Source organism: Amblyomma mixtum, chromosome 3 (assembly GCF_055824585.1).
Source record: "Amblyomma mixtum isolate Tamu chromosome 3, ASM5582458v1, whole genome shotgun sequence".
Taxonomy (NCBI): Eukaryota; Metazoa; Arthropoda; class Arachnida; order Ixodida; family Ixodidae; genus Amblyomma; species Amblyomma mixtum.
Genome location: NC_143014.1, coordinates 253,880,025 through 253,896,082, shown reverse-complemented (window position 1 = coordinate 253,896,082; position 16,058 = coordinate 253,880,025). Strand labels below are relative to the sequence as shown.

Below are 16,058 nucleotides of genomic sequence, written 5' to 3'. Positions count from 1 at the left end.
CGCTGTGCACAAAGTTCATTTTGCGACGTGAAGATAATTATTTCATCATGCTAAAGCATTCGGAAGTAAGGAACGGCAGACATAATACGCTCCTATTATTTCCAATGACTTAGGCTGTTCGCCATCTCTTATGCGAATGTCAGTATCAGTATCGTTTTCTAGAAATCGGCCACCGGGCTGTTATTTCGAATTGATGAAAATCGCGACCTTAACTCATTTTTTTTTCTCTCCAGGAGCTGCAAAAATGAGCTAACGAGGCTTCTGCTTCCCTTTAAACAATTTAATCTTTACTGTCGTAAAACATCCTGCCTTGGCTTGTGGCTCAATTATAGGTATTTTGTTTTTTTTTATATGCCGAGCAATCCCTTACTCAAAAGCTACGCAAGGAGACATGGCTAGGCGTAGTACATTAAGCTCTTAGGAACTAGCGAAAAGCCAATGCTTTTGATGCTGTTGCGGTGCTTGATGTTTGCCACTGGCAGCTGCTTCCCTGAGTTATTTCACTGCACGAGGAACTAGCAACACAGCAAGACAGCGATCATAAAACGTTTCACCACTTCGTACCAGACGGGCGCACCGAAATGAGCCACCAAATGGTCTTAATGCTCGTTTCTACTCCCCTTCTAACGTTCACCGGTCAATTCGAGTTCGGAGCCACTGGTGTCACTCCAGTATAATGATCTTTCTTGTGTAGTATCTGTAGGATCCGAGTCAGCACAGTTTGTCTGTTAATCTTACATTGACAGCAAAACCTCAGAACAAGGATCATCAGTAGCAGTTTTTCACTCCTTTTTTTTTGACTCCTGAGTTATTTTCTGTACTCAAGGCACACATACCCGCATTGATCAGCTCCTGTAGTTCTTGTTCGTTGCAGTAGCTGATGGTGCAGATTCCGAGCCGAAATGTTGGAAATCTCGAATCGTAGAAATGATTCTTGAACTTCTTTAGCTGAAATATTAAAGGGGAAAGGGATGAACATAACGTTGTTCAACCAGAGCCGCGGCAGAAAGCGCACTCTGTTGCATGGCTCTCTCGCGCAACTGAACTATGATCCTTCATGCATGCAGAACAAAATTCACACAGTGACTTGTTACGTTACGTCATGTGCGCTTTCTCCTCACAGTTATTTTGCCCAGGTATGCACAAAATCACAGGCTTTGGCTGCTTCAAGGCTGCTGTCATGAAAACCGGCAAATATATTATGAAATTATGCGACGCTCTGAGCTCCACCCGAAATCTTCATCTCAAAAGAAACGAAGAGGCAAGAGGATGTCGCCTACGAAAGGAATTTTACTTTGGCGGCCATGCGGTAGCGCTCACAACGTAATGAAGAGTACGGTAAAGTACCTCAAGCTTCCGTGCAGTTGTTGGGAGCTATTGGACCGTATTAATATGTTGCAAAGCAGCTAGAGAACGCCAAAACTATGTAAATCTTCAACCATCATGGCATACGTGGCTTCTGATTAGTGTTTTAAATTTGTCATTGAACAAATTTTTTGTCAACGTGCTGTAGCTGTGCGTCTGCGTTCTAAAAAGTGATTTATTGTTCAATAAATGCCTGCCGCATGGCCAGTACAGACTTCCAAGTGGAAGTGCCGCACTGTGAGTTCCCAGCATCCGCTAAAAAGTGACGGTAGCTGTATTGTTCATGTTTCATCTGACGCATAAACAAAAAAAAACTTATTGTAAGAAAGTTTTCAATTTCTTCACGAAACTAAATTTTTTCATTCAAAAAAATTAACGGCGGCTGAGCCCTAATCACCTCTACTCCTCGTTGATGATCTCCCGTTAGGAAATTAGAAGCGCTAGATATCTGGGATATTTAACATTGCAAATAGCCTTTGTGGCCTCAAAACCTGTATTTTGTTGAGAGTTTCCGCCGTCTTGGGGATGGGGCAACGATGGGCCACGGACAGATTTTTGTCTGCGGATTTATGGTCACGTGACGTCTCGCTTCCATTCCGTGAGGTCGCTGCTTGGTCATGTTAGTGAGCGTAGCAAGCCGAAAGGCCCCGCGCATGCCCCATTCTATTATCGCCTCAAGCAAAGGTGAAGGTCAGAGCAGGCGGTGATAAGCGCATTAGGCAGTGACATTCCCATTCGCCGTGCTGTTAGCCATCCTAGTGCTACGTTTACCAACATGACCACGGGCAGGCGGGGACAGGAAATGGGACGTCACAGGACGCCTGAATCGCGGGTGAAAATTCTTTTGTCAGTATCCACCTTTACCGTCATATATATTACAAGGGTTGGTAATAGAAAACTGGCAGCTTGCTCGAGGTCGACTGACTTAGGTCGCGAAGGCGGGGCTTGATAGCGGTCTAGAACAAAGTACCAGCGACATCAACTCAGGAGTGGAACTGGAGCACAAAACTGTCGGTGAGGACGACACGAGTAAGAGAAAAAGAATTCTTGATATATTTGCGGTGTTTTAGCATTTAAGACACCACTATAATTACTGGTTTTAAAGATGTTTTGGTTGTGTACATTTATTTGGAATGTACACCGCTTTTTTTATTTAAAAAAAAATAATTACGTTCGCTTGCCCTCACAGCAGCTCGCAGCGACTCATATGCCATCCACCTTTACTATTCTACGGCTTGCTTGCCGCTAGCTGCCGGCTACTGTCGGCCTTGGCGGGCTATCTCGTCAGCTCGTGACTTCGTTGCGTGTGGGTGCTCCTGCTTTATAAGAGCCAATTTCAAGCGCTTGGTTTATTTTTAAGGCGAAAACCTTTAATGCCTCATCGCTGTCGACTGAAGGTTGTCAGCAGGGGTGTCTCGATTTTTTTTAGTCAGACCAGAAAAAAAAACTATATGTGCACGATAGGATTCGAACAAGCATCCTTTCGTTCCGCTGCATAGCGTGCTAATAGCTACGCTACTTCCTGCCAACACGTACGCAGTTATCCTTGTCTAGGACGCTGGAGAGTGTTTGCAGAAAAGCGTCGAGTCAGACGGATGCCTCGCAAACGCCCTCCTGTGTCTCCAGCACTTAAGATTCACAAACAATTCTGTACTTAATCAACATCTTAATATCTTAGCACATCTTTACACATACGTTACACAAGCAGCAACACCGAGCTAAAGGCTTTCGCCTCACCGCACTTTAGGTCAACAAAGGGCCCCCTGAATTTTTGTTCTCTTGCTACGTTCTCGTCGGCTACGTGTTCGCGCTTGTTTCTGCCATACCAGTCAAAGTTTCAGTCGCACTTTTTTGACAGTGCTGCCTTCGGAAAGACGGTGTGGTCCATGACGAAGAGCGCACACCACGCTAAGAACTGGTGCTACGTAGAATAGCGTCGAATTGATAGCTGCTCCGCTGGCATCACATTGCAGCGGTAGGATGTTTCAGGCGCTTTGATTCTTTGGTATGCAGTTAGTACCGGGTGCCTGTGTCAGCCAGAAAGGTGTCTTATATCGTCTGTGTGGGAGGTGTCAGAGGTGACTTTCGGATGATCACTTGGTAGTCGTGATCACTTGGATGATCACGAAAGCGGATGTTCCGTAGTGAATTTTGTTAATAACGTCGTACCTTCAGTTAGGCTGATTAATTGTGGTTTGCGGTGATAGTAGTGAGTGAGATATTGCATGACAGTAATTTGTTCATGGGGAAGAAACGCCACTTTCAACGTGCACTTGGCTGTGACTTGAAGAATATATATGTTTTATATCCCTCTGAGGTTTGGGGAGCGCTGGAAATCTAACGTCCTATCCTTTGCAAATGTGAAGTGAATGCTGCCTTGAACATTTACGTTACCGACATCAAATTTAGCACTGAAAATTTCAACTGAAAAGGATTGTGCACACATTGAGTTTTGTGGATTTTATGGGGATAGGGTACTGCCGTTTGTCATTGCTTTATTATGATAGATCAGAGAAATGAGTGTCGTATGTTACATGTCATAGCCCTTTACGAAATCTCGGGTAGCGGAGGTGCTATTTCTATTTGTGTGTTTGGCGCAGAGCAGTTTGTAATGAGGACATTTGTTTTATTAAAATCTTCGTTGGCAGTATCCTAGAGCACGTGGTTGCTTGAAGGTTTTCTGCGACTGCAAGGCCACTATTCTTATTTGCTCATTTTTACCACCTTTTGCTTTCTCATGCTATGAGCGCTTGACTGCATGTTTCAACTGGTATGTGTAAAATTTAATCGTAGGGATGAAAATGTCTCTCCTCTATTTTAAAAGGCAGCTGCAATTTCACTGGGAAAGTGCAGCGCTATTTACAGCATTCTTATGCCATTTGTGCAAAGCGCGCAACTACCTTAGTCCCTGCACACGCAAATTGTATTATGGGTTAGTTTAGCCACTTCTTATTGCGCCACTGTTCATAACCTGAGTTCGTATTGTGATTTTCAACGAATAAACATACTTTTATAAAACTTTCCACTGTTGCCTCGTTATGTGAGCAAAACTATACCAACACAATTCTTTCACAACGCACTGCTCGCAAACTTCGGTGCAGAAAAACAGCTCCCAAAAAAGCTATAAGTGTATAAAAATGTGCCTCACGGTGATTAAGACAAATAGCTGGCCCTGTTGGTACGTAAATGCCTTGCAGTTCAGCGTAACACAAGACGCGAGGGCAAAGGAAAAAGACACAACAAGAACTGACTACCGAGAAAGGGCGTTTGTAATCGGCGCACGTCGTGTCTTCTTTCTTCGGCCTTGCCTCGTGTGTCGCAAGGAACCTTGCGGCGTTCAAAAATTTATTTTTACCGCCAGAAAACACCTGGTCATGACGTCACGGTTTTTTTGTGTTTTAGTTCCGACGTCATTGGTTAGTTCGCCTCACCCTTCGAAGACAGCGCTGGCTTCGCACCATAAGCCACTATATTTTAAAATTATGGGCTTCTATGGAAGCACCGCTGCAGCTGTTCATCTACATTTTCTTGCTCTTAGCTCACGTGAGGAGCATATTGTAATAAATGCATTCTTATCACAGAACAACACCAGTGCAGGTGTTGGTCTTTCCGCAAGTGTTCTTTGCGTTTCTTGCTCGTGAGTATTAATTGCTTGGTTCCATAACGCACTTTACGGAAGGAGCGTCTGCTTCTTCCTGCATAGCAGTAAATATTCGCTAATGGTTGAAATTTATTAAAAATGAGGACTATGGACACATTAACATATGTACAAGTCATTGCGCTCACCCTGGGATGGGTCATCTCTAAGGCTGGCAGGATGTAGCGTTCGGCGTCGGTGTTGTTCTTGGCGTAGGCAAGGAGGCTGCAGTACTGTCCTCGGGCCAACACTTCACCGTCATTGTCTCGCACCATAGTTTCAAGGCACTCATCGAAGGCACCTAAGTCCGCGCGGGTCGCTTGGAACATTCCCGTCGGGTACTTGCCGGATGCATCAAACACTGCAATCAAAAAAGTCATGCCCAGAAAATAATGCATGGTCGTGTCTGGCGAATGTTAGTTACCAGCTAAAGCTTTCACTCACTCCGGAGCTCAAATCATGGCCACTGTCAGCCTTGCCTCTACTTCTCAGGTATATTTGCCTTTTTTTTTAAGTATGCACACTAGCGCACAATCAGCATGCAGTCCATAAGGACGAGCTACAAGGATGGCTGCGTCTGCTTCGCATTCGCATGTCTTGTACAGCCCCGGCAGACTGAACACATCAACCGTGAGTTTGAATGCATCTTGCAATTTCACTGTTCTTGTGTGCGCAAAGCTACTGAATAAAGGTTTTTTGCCCAGCCAACGTCATGCTGGTGGAGCAGACATCCTATAGACATTTGCATCGGGCAAGGAGGACGCCAAAACTCCTCCTTCCTGGGCCATTGCAAACTCGTTCCGCTGCCGCTTACACTGTGTTTACGCCAAATGCACACAACAGCCAAGCGGGCAACACGGCGACGCCAAGGCAGCCTTACAGGACAGAGGCATAGAAAGGCATACGCGCAATTACTTCTAAAAAAAAATATCAAAGTTACTTTCAGAAAAAGCAAGACAGGCAAATGCATGTTCATTCCTTTTAAACCTGACTTAGCGAGCAGCACGACGTAGCAGTGGACCGCTGACTTAAGACGGACGTGAACTTCTCGTGACCGCCGTGAAGTTAAGTCTGGTGAGTGCTGTTGGCCACTCGTGACCACCATTTATGGTAAGCGGTGGTTCAAGTTATCGCTGGGAAATTCAGGTGTCAGTTCTCGAGGCTTGAAACGGGTGGTAGCGCAAGTAAGACAAGCAGTTTTCTGCTTCCTCATCTTTGAGAAGGTGCATCTGAACCTGACAGGTATGCGTGTCACCCCTATTGGTTCTTATTTAGACCATCCAGCTTCGATCTTTGTTAGCTCACTGTGGAAACTTTTGTTTCCTATCCATACATTGTGCATTACAAGAATACGATGAATTGCAATTCATTACTTCAATGTAGGTGCACTAGCAGTGGTGTTACCATACGCGGGGATATGCTTGTTTGCAACACATTCAAAGAAATAATGTGTTTTGCGGAGAAACGGCTGGCACACTAAAGAAAGGTGACTGAGTGGAAAATAAACGAAGGTGAAGGTTAGTGCATGCTGCACCGCTAGCGGGCTACCCAATTTACCTATTATGGCCGAGGACAAGTGAAGTGCGTGACCACTTTCGTCTTCCTCAGTGCCATCTAACATTTCGTTCTCCTCGGCAATAAAAAGGACGGCCAAATAAGAAGAACCTCTGGCTTTCTAAACGACGGGATATTTATGCGTTGTGCTACTTCCTTCGTGTTGGCCCATTAAAAGGAAGGTGGTCTGTTCCGCATCGTCCCGCACGATTCCCAACAGCGCAAATATGCGCATTTCCGCCTCTCTGCTAATGCTACAGAAACTTGAAGACAATGAGGGAGAGAGATGAAGGGAGAAAAATGCCGCAAGATATGATTAAGTGTCAAAGACAACGTTAGCAGAGTGCGCAATCCACAGGCAGTGAATCGAAGAGGCGCCAGGAGAAACGCTTCGCCTTCATTTCTTCTTTTTTTGGTGTTGCTTTGGAGGAGGCAGAACCTTATTTTACACGCTGAACCTGGCTACACTTGGCCAGCTGTACTTTCACTTCAATAACTCACCCCCTCTGTGGTAGTTACCACGGAAGGAAAGAAAAGAGCCATTTTAGTTTCCATTATTCATGATGACGATAGAAAGAGTTAACTATTCTAAACAGGCTTGAACCGGAACCTATTCCAGTTTTTTAAAATCGGTATATTAACGCTAAGAAAATAAAGTGCGCACGCCTAACAGTAAACCCTGCCAGATGTTTAGCTAGCGTCCGAAACTGCCGCTCGCTTTTTCTGCGCTGCTGCGCTTTGCGACGAAGAAAACTTGAGGAAAGCTCAATATTAAGTACGGGCTTAATGAGCCTGTGCTTAGATTCGATGTTTTCTCAAGTTTGTTCTGTCATAAGCTGCAGGAGCACGATAAAAGCCGCCGTCATGCACGCCAGCTATAGAGTTGGCTGGCTGTACGTGTGAATAAGCTGTGGTGAAGGCTGCTTTGCACAGGCGACGTAAAAATTGTTACGAAAAAGTGAGCTTGCCGCTTCATTTCGAATAGGATTTCCTTCTCTAGTAAACAGCCGTAAACAGCCACTTGCCCCTTATGTTGTCGGCAGTGGCCCTAGTGAGGGATAAAAGAGAGCTTATTTACCAAAAGCTGATTATTTACCAAAAGAAAAAAAACCTTGTCATTGACGAGTTTTTTTTTTCGTCGCGCGTGAATAAATAAGATCCGCTTTAGGCGAAGAATCTACGCTACAGCCGCCAGCATTGCGCCAGGGTCCCGTCGTGTTTTTGTGTGGAAGCCTTATCACTCCATCGATTCGAGCATATGCCAGCGAATCGACGAGACTAGGTTCACTTACGCAAGCGGCTTCTAAAAACCCGATTGCGTTTCCTGCCTCCGGCGGAGCTCGCGGCTTCTTGCCATGAGTCACGTTGTGGAAAAGCACTGGGCGTTGTTAGTAGCTGATCTGGGTTTTCTGTTTTAGGTGGAGGGTTACGAGATAAATGAAGTCCCGTGCCCATCACTTTCCTGCTTTGAATTTCCCTCGTTTCTGCACCAATCATCGGTGATGATGCCGTGCCAGGGACACGCTGTCGCCTTCGCGTTCGTTGAATATAACTGACGCAGGCAATGCGATACGTGGAGAGGGAGCGCTGCGTTTTACAGCGAGGAGAACGCTTCTCCGCATGTGCACTCAGGCGTGCGGCCATTGTGGCTGTCGTGCGTGAATCTAATTCGGATTCATCTTTGCGACACCGTCCCCACGGCTTCCTTTTAAGCTTTGTTCTCCGAAGCAGGAGTGCATTCCCACGTGAATTTGTGAATTTGTGCGGTTACCCTGAGTTGTGCAGCCATAGGCCTGAAATGTGAACAGAAACCCGGCTCGCTTTATGCATTTAATGACACGTTTCAAGCAGTCTTGGACAACATCCTCATGAGCAATAGATACAACCGGAGATCAATGTCCCGTAAGGAGCCTTATTTGTTTCGCTCCCCTTTATTATTTTTGGTTTTGCTGCTTGATAGGCGTGATGCACGGTATTTGAAAGTTCCAGTTTTAGTAGTGAAGAAGCGTAGCTTGTTGGGCCAGTTGGTGCATGTTACAAAGGAAGAGAAATACCAGCAAAACAGGATGACTGTCCACCTGTATTTCTTCGTCGTGGGAACGCGTCATGGAGGGAAAAAAAACTGAGGAGAGAGTGTCCGGCGACAACCTTGAAGCCTAGTTTTAACAAGTAAAGATATAGTAAAAAAAAGAGGGTGTTTCCCCCTTGATCACACCACGTGATAGCGTGCGGTAAAATCTAGCCCCGCTGCGCGCGCGCATGCGCGGATTAGCGCGGCAGACTGACTGTAGATCAGCTTCCTTGCTGTAGACACCCGCGCCGCAGGTCGCACATACGCGCGCACTAAAACATACCAGAATCAAAACATAAAGGACTGACTCGGAGAGCGAAAAACTGAGGGGGAAAACGGCTTCGTAAACACTCGGCTTGCGAACGCTCGCTGCGTGACGTCACGCTCCCTCCTTAGTTTTTTTTCCTCCATAGAACGCGTTCTGTTTTGCTGGTTTTTCTCTCCCTTTGTTCCAGTTTTAGTAAAGGAGCGGAGTTTTTTTTTCGATAGATTGCATCCACACCTACAAAATTATCAAATTTTGGAGAGGAATGATTTTATTTTAGGTTTGATTCCAGGCTAGCCGTTCCGCGTCACATTGCCCTTTCTACGGGCTCCGTGGTATCCTATGAGACTTTGCGGACTACAAAAAAAAAGTTACGATGATGAAAAAAGCAACTACACGGAACTCTGTACTCGCACCTTAAAAATTTTGTTCTGTGTTCAGTGTGCAGTTAGTTATGTAGGTAGCTCATCCGTTTTGTCTTAAGAAACAGCGGCTCATGGAGAACAGACATGACGCACACTACTGTCTCAGCAAGACTCCTGTTTTATTAAAAACCTCTTAGCCTAATAGATAGCTGCAAATAAATTCATTTCCCAGGACATCAGCAAGGACTTTGAGTTATTTTACCCAAACGCCAATACATACGCTGGGTAATGGGTCGTTCGGGTACACCTGACGAGCAATCCTCTGTGAAAGCTGTTTATATCTGCCCTTTTCCGTTGCTTCTGGATGACAAATAAGGCCGTTTCAATGAATGCGAACGGTCACCGAATACGCTTCTGCGTCATCATCATCATCAGCCTGGCTACACCTACTGCAGGGCAAAGGCCTCTCCCATGTCTCTCCAATTAACCCTGCCCTGTGCCAGATGAGGCCATCCTGTCATCGCAAACTTCGTAATCTCTTCCGCCCACCTAATTTTCTGCCGCCCGCTGGTACCCTTGCCCTCTCTTGGAATCCATTCCATTACTCTTAAGGACCATCAGTGAGCCAGCGCAGGTTACCAAAACACACGGCCTTGATTGAGTGCGGCAGCACACCTGCTGGCACACCTGCTCGCAGACATTGTAAGCGTTTCGTGACACTCACCTTCAGCAGTACTGTGAATTTGGAATCATTTATGTACACAGGCTGCAGCCAAGACCATTTGGTCTCCAAGAACAGGGTAATAGCGCTGCAAACACGCGATGTCCAGAAGCACATTCATTTACAATACGCGTTCGATATGCACTGAAAAAGCACAACTGAATGTTGTATACAATACTGTCTCGTCGACCGGTTGCTGAGTCGTCTAGAGCTCCGTGTTGCGCGGCAGTAGCGGAGAAGTCTTTTGTGTCATTGGAGGATCTTTTACGAGTACTTTTGTTCGTAGGGCGGCTGCACCTCCAGAGGCTGTGGCGTCTACTTTCGCCTACCGTGACTTTGGGATTGGTTCCGCTGCCCAGGAGAGCTATATCGGTAAGGCGAGGGGGATCGGGAGAAGCAGCTTGGGCCGGTATCAGCCTGCGCAGTGTAAGACCGCGTGCACCGAAAGGGTATCCTCGAAGACCTAGTTCTTTGTACGGACAGCGGCGTCATATGTGTGCAGCTTCGCCGCAACAGTATAAGAACGACTGGCGGTCTGCGGTTCGCCAGACGTCTGTCCGTCGAGGTCCCGCGCGCTGTACGACGTTCGACCTAGAAGGTGAAACATGAACGTCTGGTGTGGGTGGCTAGTAGCGCGGGGTTCGCTGTGGCACGTAACGGCGTGCGACGGCAGCTTACCTTAAGATCTGGGGCTGCGGGGTAGCTAGGACGAGTGGCGAGATGCCCAGTGCCTGCTGCACTCTGTCACGCATGACATCAGAAAATGTGTCGACCTGTGGCTGCGCTGCGGTCGGCAGGCACTTCCCTACCTCTTTCCTCACTATAGTCCGGGTAATCTCGCGCAGCTATTCTGCGGAAGGGGCCGCAGTTCCCTCAGCACTGGCGGTGATCATGGATACAGTCATGCGCTGGTACTACCGGGCTCGCATGTCAAAGAACTTTTCGACTGTGGCCGCTTCACTGAAGAAATCTGCTACGGTCGCCGCAGGACTTCGCAAAAGGCAAACGAACGGCTGTTCCGTGGCACACTTCATCAGGAAACGCTCTTTCTTGTCTTCCTACCTGCTTGGGTCCGCGCGGCGAAAGAGCCGTTTCATTTCTTCAACACTTTCTATCACGCTCTTTTTCTCTTATCGATGCTGGATGCGGTTCTGGAGAAGCAGTTCGGCTGTTTCCTTGCGAAATGTGCTAGTGAAAGAATGCACTAACTCCGCCTTGAATATGTATCATGTCCAGAGGCCGGTTTCACAATTTTCAAACCATGTCCTCACAGATTCTTCGAGCGCGAAGTAAACATGGCGCAGCTTGGAGTCGGCATCCTACACATTAAAGACGGCCGTGGAAAGCCGTGGAAATGAGGCGGTTTCCGCGGATGGTGAAGCAGAACTGGACCTTTTATTGCTGGCGGATTTACTGTGTCCGCGCCGATGCTGCTTGCTACTTTGAGGTCAGGGAGAGGTGCGAATTCGGGAGGAAGACCTTTCAGTCAGCGACTGGTTCGATGAACTGGTTTTGTAGGCGGCGTCCGGTAAATGAAAGACGCACTCAGCGCCCCACCAAATGTCACGTAGGTAAATAGCCTTACGGGCGAGTCAAATACGAAGCCCGAAGAATTAGGTAGTGTTGAGCGAGAACGGCCGAGGATCCACAAGCCGTGCACTGCTTCCTCGGAAGTCTTCGTTGTCGTCTTCAGCGCTGGCGGCAATATGAGCATCAACCTAACGGAGCGAAGTGTTAAGCGCAGTGCATAAATGTATGTCTTTTTTGGTGCAGCTTTATCGGCTATGGTATTGTTGCTGCTCCTGAATTATGAGAGGACGTCGTAGTGGAGGGCTCCGGATTAATTTCAACCCCCCCCCCCCCCCCCCCAGGCTTCTGTAGCGTGCAGTGACACCCCACAGCATTTGGGCGTTTAGCAATTTTGCCCGCATCGAAATGCGTCATTGAGTTCGGGAGCCGAACCCAAAGCTACTGAGCCACCGTGGCGATTCGCGAAGGCACGAGTGCGACATGGCTGCCTACTGATGGTGGCATAAGCAATGTCAAACACCGTCGCTGAATTTGCTTGGTTGTTCTCTGAATCCCGGAAAGCATTGTCAGGCAATCAACGCCGTCACTCACCTATTGTGCGAGCACGTAGCAATGATGACATTTGCCTTTTGTCTGTTCTCACTTCGCTGAAATCGCACCGGTGGGAATTTGAGTTTGAACTACTCAGCCATTACCTGATCTGAACCTCCCCGTGCTGCTAAGTTCGTACGCCGCATGGTCACAGTGCAATGAATATTCCCAACGTTTCCGTTTCCTCAGAGCCTATACGTAAACGGCTTTTCACCAAAAACTGTTGGTGATTTTTAAAATACGGTTTGGAGTTAAAAGAACGTTTTCTTCGGTACAGCATTGTCCTCCATGGCGGACATCAGAATACGGTTAAGACGTGTTAGCTAGTAGGCTGCTTGACTGAAATCTAACAGACAACTTTTAAACTATTTCAAACAGGTGCCTCATTCAATTTCTAGGTTACTACGTGGCTGATAGTAATGTCCATACCAGATTCCTCACTTCTGAATACGCAATTCTCGTCGGAGCCACTAAGCCAGGAATTTCGGGCCTTTTCACGAAGGAAAACTAAAACCGCGGACCAGTGAAGCGCACGTGGCTACGCCTACAAAAGCGCGTTATCCTCGACGCGCGTGTCACGTATTATTATTTTTTTAGCGCATGGCATCGCAGCATCCCGTGAAATCCAGTCCGGCTGTGCAGCGTCGGCGGGCAGAGAGAACGTAACATGTTCACCGCCGTATGACGCGAGCTCTTGGGCATACCTTCATGCGCACATCTGCTCCGAGGTTTCGGTTTGGCGCGTGAAAAGGGCCAGAAATTTCTGGCTTAGCGACTGTGACGAGATTCGCGTTTTCTAAAATCTTATTACTGGTAGAGATATTAGTGATAACGAGCTATTAACGACTGAATGACTGAAGCGCCTAACAGCTGTAGGCAGAAAGTCAGGTATTAAATTTTGGTTGCAACTTTTCTGATGTCCGCCGCCAGTGACAATACCGTACCGAAGAAAACGCCCTTTTAACTAAAAAAAACTTGAAAAAAACTAGCAAGAGTTTCTAGTCAAGAACCCTGTATGTCTTCCAGTATGCACGACGCAAAGGGCTAGTTCAGGCCGGCTCTTTATGTGCATATTATTAGGCAGCTTCATGTCCGTGGCTAGAATAACGCACGCCTTGAATGCACTCCACAACGAATATGTAAATTTTGTTAATTCTATTCAACCTGAACCAAAACCCTGGTCTATCTCGTGCAGATTACTCTGCAAGCGCATTCTGATGTGCGTGCTAGCCATAAAACAACGAAGAGAACCGGAACTGGCACTGGTTTCGAAAACCTAACTGGATCATGTGTAGTACGCAGCTCTCCACACCTTAGAGGTGATGTGGGGCGGTTGTAAAGTATGAAAATAAGTTTTTATTTAAGGCAGTGCTGCAGCTTTGCGGCAGTAAGAATAGAGAGGATGAAGTGCTAAAGAATATTGTACCAGGACTGAGACTAATTTCCCGGAATTATAGGTTTCTGCATTTCAGTAAACTGATAAGGCGCTTCCAGATGCTTTTGGAAGCGTTGGAGACGCAACGACAAAGTTTTTAACTTAAATTGTAATACAGCAGACTGGGATATTTCTTCAAGTTCTGGATCTCTTATCGACGTCATTGTACAAGACGTGAACGTAATGCCACTACGGACAAGTGTGATCAATATTAATGAAGTAAATGACGTCATTGGACTACAGAAGACTATTTCTCAATCGGCATTCAAGCGGTTTTAAATTAAGAAAGTAGTTACATCGCTAGCATTCCCAATGTGCAGCCATACGGCTACAAAGGAAAACTCTAGCTTTCACAGGATGTTCCTAGTTGAGGAAAGATTAATCTTGATCTCGGAAAGGAAACCAGTACCACCGCCTGTCTAAGGCAGTCGCTCTACCAATTAAGCTAACTAGCATGGCCAGCAGGTGTAACGTTAAGAAATCCGAAGCGGGCGGTGTGCGTGAGGGAACAAAAGCGGGTTAAGGACTTCTTAGTCAAAATCAAAAGGAGAAATGGCCTTGGCAGGGCATATAATGTCAAGACTAGATAGCCGCTGGTCCTTAAGGGTAACAGAGTGGATTCCAAGAGAAGACAAGCGTAGCAGGGGGCGGCCGAAAGTTAGATGGAGGATGAAATTAAGAATTCGGCGTAGATACAATGGTCGCAGCTATCAAAGGACAGGGTTAATAGGAGAGACATGGGAGAGGCCTTTGCCCTGCATTGGGCGTAGTCAGGCTAATGATGATAATGGCCAAAAGACGGCAGGGCGAGGTGTAATTGATCAAAAACCAGCCTAACAGTGAGCATGTCTTATCTGTATTCCGATGCGCTACACTACTCACAGCGCTTGCCTATCAAAAGCACTCTTTTAACTCAAAAAGCTTATTTTAAAAAACTGCAGAACCTCTTAGGTGAAACATGCGGTATTATATGTCACTGCATGGTTCTTTCAAAAACATATTCTGACAATATAATTCTATTGACGAACGCAGGAATGTCGTTACCTGGATGCAGTAACGCTTCGTGAGCCCCATTCGAGCATGTGAGAATAATTAGATTTATTTATTTATTTATTCATGGTACCTACAGCGCCTTGAGAGGCATTATTGTAGGGGGGGTAAGTACATTAACAGTAAAATTCAATGCAGCAAAAGAGAACAAAACAGAAAGAACAGTTACAGAAAAATGTTAACACCTTCCAAAAGATAAAAGCATTCTGATTGCACCCGACACGCAGAACCAACACTGACAACAGCATAATCAGATTATTGCATGGTCAATTGCGGCCTGGAAATTCTCGCTCTCAAACTCTTCATTAGTCAGCAGATTCCAGTCACTTATTGTGTTGGGAAAAAATGAATATTTGAATGTATTAATCCGGCAGTTCTACCCTCTAATTTTCATGGTATTGTCCCTTCTACTCGAAACGTAGTGAGGTTGCCTTAAATAGATCCACTAATTTCATCCGTACAGCAAAACCAAGACTAAATAAAAATAACCTTAACCATCAAACTCAGATTTAGCAAAATATATTTACTAGGTAAACAATTTTAATCCCTTATTTATTTATAAAATTGTTCACAGTAACTGAAAACACCCCTTTAAAGGAACATTTCTTAAGAGCCAGCTCGGAGGCTTGCTGCAATAATTGTTTATTTTTGGGAATGGTTTAGCTGTTGTTACTCGTGACGATTTGACCATCAAGGTGTATTGGACTGATTGAGTTCTTCTCACATCATCTTACTATGGCCGTGTTCAATTACAAAAAAGGGTTGTTGGCACGTGTGCTTCTTTGAATGACGGGTTAGAAATATCCCCGCATGTATATGTACCTATAGTACTTCAAACCGGTTGCAGAAGTTAGGAAATATGATCACTTGGGTTTGACCTAATGAACAACCGCATTTGGTGCCCACGCATATCTGATATTTATGTTTATGATGCACGCCGCGGTGGCAGATTGTCTCTAGCGATTGGCTGTTGATCCCAAGCTCATAGGTTCGACATCGGCTGTGGCGGCCGTATTTCGATGGAAGCGAAATACAAAACACCCCAAGCGCTGTGTGATGTTAACGCATGTTAAGCAACCCCAGGTGTCCTCAACTGATCCGGAGCCCTCCACTAGGGCGTCCCCAATCGTCGAAGTGTCGGTTCGGTATGTTTAACCGAAAAATTTACAATTTTCTATTTATATATTTGCGCTTCGAAAAATTTGGTACCAGAGAACCTCATAACAAAGCAATAAGTACAAAGCTTCCAGCACATAATCCATGTGTTCGATCAAAAGCTTTAATGCGCATTTGTTGCATGGGCTCCCCACAGTAAAAGAGGTACACGCCCGCTAGAGGATATTCAAAGAAAGGGAATCAACTCTTCAAAATATTGGTGCCCGGGATCTTCGACAGTCCTGATGAAGCTTCATAGCAAATCCTGATGAAGCTTCTTAGCACTCCTACACTGGATGTGCGCAGAAAATTTATTTCC

General features: G+C 46.1%; 1 protein-coding gene across 1 annotated transcript in view; it reads right to left on the bottom strand.

Annotated features, from left to right (window-relative positions):
* Positions 1 to 16,058, bottom strand: part of LOC149354396 (nose resistant to fluoxetine protein 6-like) — a 51,953-nt gene that overhangs the window by 33,538 nt on the left and 2,357 nt on the right. The window contains exons 2-3 of the mRNA XM_089583311.1: positions 5,152 to 5,363; positions 837 to 948 (exon numbers count right to left, since the gene is read on the bottom strand). Coding sequence (XP_089439437.1) covers positions 837 to 948; positions 5,152 to 5,363 — 324 coding nt within the window. The remainder of the gene's footprint in view (positions 1 to 836; positions 949 to 5,151; positions 5,364 to 16,058) is intronic.